The 3,713-nt window shown below is 61.7% G+C and overlaps 1 protein-coding gene across 1 annotated transcript in view; it reads left to right on the top strand.

The window, feature by feature from the left end:
• Positions 1-277: 277 nt before the first annotated feature.
• UNCX (UNC homeobox) overlaps positions 278-3,713 on the top strand; it is a 4,503-nt gene continuing 1,067 nt past the window's right edge. The window contains exons 1-3 of the mRNA XM_083872792.1: positions 278-592; positions 1,685-1,860; positions 3,382-3,713. The exon at positions 3,382-3,713 is cut by the window's right edge and continues 1,067 nt beyond it. Coding sequence (XP_083728918.1) covers positions 343-592; positions 1,685-1,860; positions 3,382-3,713 — 758 coding nt within the window. The 5' untranslated portion in view covers positions 278-342. The remainder of the gene's footprint in view (positions 593-1,684; positions 1,861-3,381) is intronic.

Raw genomic sequence — 3,713 nt, 5'->3', positions numbered from 1 at the left:
TCGGGCTGGAGTTCCTATCAAAGCCCCCCTCGTCGTGTTGTGACAGCTCTGATATTGTTTATTGAGGCTGGATGTCAGGTATAATTAGCAATCGATATGGAAAACGTTTGCTCCCCACACTGGCACGTCTCTGACGTCAGGACCGATTAACGTTTCTTATTGGTCCCAAATTCCCCCAGCCTGAGCTAATTATTGGGAGGCTGATGTTGATAAAGTTAAAGCGCCCGGCGCCCTGCAGCATGAGCCCCTCGCCGCGCCGCCTCCTCCGGCAGCAGCACCCCCGGCCGCAGCCGCGCCAGCGCCCCCAGCCCCGCCGGCGCCCCCCGCCCTAGAGCCGCCCCCATGATGGACAGCCGCATCCTGGAGCATCCTCATGCCCAGTTCGGGGGGATGGTGGGTTTCCCTTACCCGCTCGGGCACCACCACGTCTACGAGCTGGCCGGCCACCAGCTGCAGTCGGCGGCCGCCTCCGTGCCCTTCTCCATCGATGGATTACTGAGCGGCTCCTGCGCCGCCTCTGTGGTCAACCCGGCGCCGCTGCTCCCGTCCGGCTGCGGGGTGAGCGGGGACAGCCAGCCCTTCAAGCTCGCAGGTAGGAGCGGCCCCGTGGCGCGGGTGTCCCCCTGTCCCCGCCCGTGGCTCCCCGCCCGGAGCGTGTCGGCGCCGAGGAGGAAAACACCGCACCCCCGCAGCCCCTCTATCCCAATCCCCGATTGGGGGTGTCTCGGGGGGAGGGCAGGCGGCTGTGCAGCCCCCCGAGGGGGCGGACGGCCCCGCTCCGGGCGGCGGGAGCGCTCCCCGTTCCCAGCGCGCAGGGCCACGCGTGTGCCCGGAACAATAGCGGGCCCGGCCCCAAAGTTCATCGTGCGGCAGCTCCCAACGTGCCACTGAAAGATTGTAATAAAAATAATAATGGCAATCGCTGGGGATTGGGGAATGAAGAGCGGTAATAATTATTTTTTATACGATTTAACGAAAGGGAAGCGTTCTCCCTCCTTCCCTCCCCACCGGCCTGTGGCACCGCTATTGTTCAGCTACTAAAACATTCTGTGGCCCCAACATCCTTCTGGTTAAGCCTAGAGCTGCCCCACACTGCACCTCAACTAAACACAAATTATTATTATTATTACTATTATTATGACATTTTTTTCTTAATTTCCACACCTGGCGGAGAACGCTAAGGGAGGGGCAGGCAGGGCTGAAAACGGGCAGCCTGGAGCTGTAGGTACCCGGAGAGGCTGCGAACATCCAACCCCAGGCCCGGCCGTGCTCGGGGGGCTGCGGGAGGCCCAGGGGCCGCCCTGCACTCGGGGCCCTGAGCTCTGACCCCGCTGGTGCTCTGGGCTGGGGAAGGGAAACATGGGGGGCTTTTATTTTTTATTATTATTATTTTTCTTTAAATGAAACCTTGGTGGTTGGAGCAAATATTGGAACTTCTCTCTCTCTCTCTGCCAGCTGAGTGCCTGTGGAGAGCTTCCTTCAGGAATAAATGTTCTGTAAAGTACATTTTCGGAGGAGGCGAGGGCAGATCGGGTTCCTCCCCATTTTTAGCGCAGGTGTGTGAATAATCCCGCTCTTTTACCAACGCTACCGAGCACAAAAGTTAAAAGGCTCCTGTGAATGGCAGGGAGGGGGGGAGAAGGCCTGACTCCCAGGGACCTGAGAGAAATTTCTGCTTTTTCAGACTCGGGTGACCCGGACAAGGAAAGTCCCGGCTGTAAAAGAAGACGAACCCGCACCAATTTCACCGGCTGGCAGCTCGAGGAGCTGGAAAAGGCGTTCAATGAGAGCCATTACCCGGACGTGTTTATGCGAGAGGCTCTGGCTCTCAGGCTAGACTTGGTGGAGTCCAGAGTGCAGGTAAAAAACCGTGTCCCCCGTTCTTTACCCCCCCTCTGGCCGTGTCCTTGCGCCGAGCTGTCCCCGGGGAGTCCCCTGGGCCCCGCTCCGGGCCCTGTGCGCTGGGGCCGCAGCCCGGCGCCTCCCGGCCTTTTGTTCCCTCCTTGCACTGCTCCTTGCTGTCTTATTTTATCATTATTGTCGTTATTATTACCTCATTTTTTTTTTAATCTTGCAAAACGAGAAGAGTAGAAACCCAGCCTGGCTTCCCTTAATGTTTTTTAGTATGTTTTTCCACTGTAAACGTTTTTCTTAAATGAGTCGAGGGCGAGAAAATTAGCATGCAAATATGAGGCTTAATCACGGGCCAGGGTATGCTGGAGAATGTCAATAAAGCTCATAGGCGCATCGAGAGCGAGCGAAACTTGGAAAACTTAATTTTAACGAGCTGCCCAGGCCCTTGGCCGTGCGGGACGGGGAGGGGAAGCACCGATCTGCTTCAGGAGATCTTCCAAAAAATAACCGGGAGGTGGATGGGGAACACGGAGCGGCTGCAGATCTCGGGATGCGGTTCTGTGCTGCGGGCGGGCGGCGAGGCCGAGCTGCGGCCCCGCGTGGGCCCCGTGTGCGGGGAACGCGGCCGTAAACCCGCCCGGGAGCCGGGGACGGTCCCCCCGGGGATGGGACAGCGCCGTTCTCCGCGGTTCCTCCACAGGCTTTGCTTCGCGGCGTTCTTCCAGCCGCTTTCCTTCCAGCCGCTCTCCCTCCCGCGGGGAGCCCGGCCGGGGGAAGGAGCCGGGATGGGGCACCGGGATGGGGCACCGGGATGGGGCACCGGGATCCCCGCGGTGCTCCGGGCTGGGCTCTGCCCCGGCCGGGACAGGCACTGCCAGCATCCCCCCGTGTGCCCGCGGCTGCGGGAGACCTGCCCGGCAGGAAGGAGCGGGGCCGGAGCATGGAGGGTTTAATTTAATTTGATATCATTTCTCTCCTATGATCTGTCTATAACAAACCCAAGCGAACCCCGTGCTGGGCTGACCCACCGCTCTGCCCCGTGTCCCGGGAGGGGCGGGAGGTCCCAACTCCGCACTCCGGGGCGAGGCCCCGTCCCCCGTGTGTCCCCCCGAGCTGCAGCCGCTCATTGTGCTGTGTTACCGCATTTCGGGGCTGCTGCGGGGAAATGGGGCCGGCCACCGGTGCTTCTGCACCGCCCGGCCGCGGGAACAGCCCGGGGGCTGTGGGATCCCTTCCCCTCCCCGTGGCGCCGGTGCGGGCAGGGTCAGCGTGTGTGAGAGTGAGTGTGCACCCCTTCTTGCTTGTTTTTTTTTTTTCCCCTACCCTTTTAAAGAAGTGTGGCTATCTCTTCCTGCCCCTTCCCTGCGGTCCCTTTCTCAGCGGCCCTGGCCTGTGGATGGGGCTGCCGGCACCTCGAAGGGGCGGACGAGGGAGGCCCGAGCTGCGCTCCCCCTGCGCCCCCTCCCACCGCCCAGGCCACCCGGGGGTGCGCTGGGTCTTAATCGCTTCTCGTTGTTCGGTGTGTAGGTCTGGTTCCAAAACCGCCGGGCCAAATGGAGAAAGAAAGAGAACACGAAGAAGGGCCCGGGGCGGCCGGCTCACAACTCCCACCCCACGACGTGCAGCGGGGAGCCCATGGACCCCGAGGAGATCGCCCGCAAGGAGCTGGAGAAGATGGAGAAGAAGAAGAGGAAGCACGAGAAGAAGCTGCTCAAAAGCCAAAGCCGGCACCCGCACTCCCCCAGCGCCCTGTCCCTGCACAGCACGCCCAGCTCCGACAGCGACAGCGGCGGCGGGGGGGGCCTGTCTCCCGCCCCGCCCGAGGCCAAGCCCCGCGGGCAGCCCCCGCCGCCCCATCC

Source organism: Zosterops lateralis, assembly GCF_965231275.1.
Source record: "Zosterops lateralis genome assembly, chromosome: 15".
NCBI classification, from domain to species: Eukaryota; Metazoa; Chordata; class Aves; order Passeriformes; family Zosteropidae; genus Zosterops; species Zosterops lateralis.
Note: the sequence above shows the minus strand (reverse complement) of the source record. Positions and strands in the feature narration are given on the sequence as shown.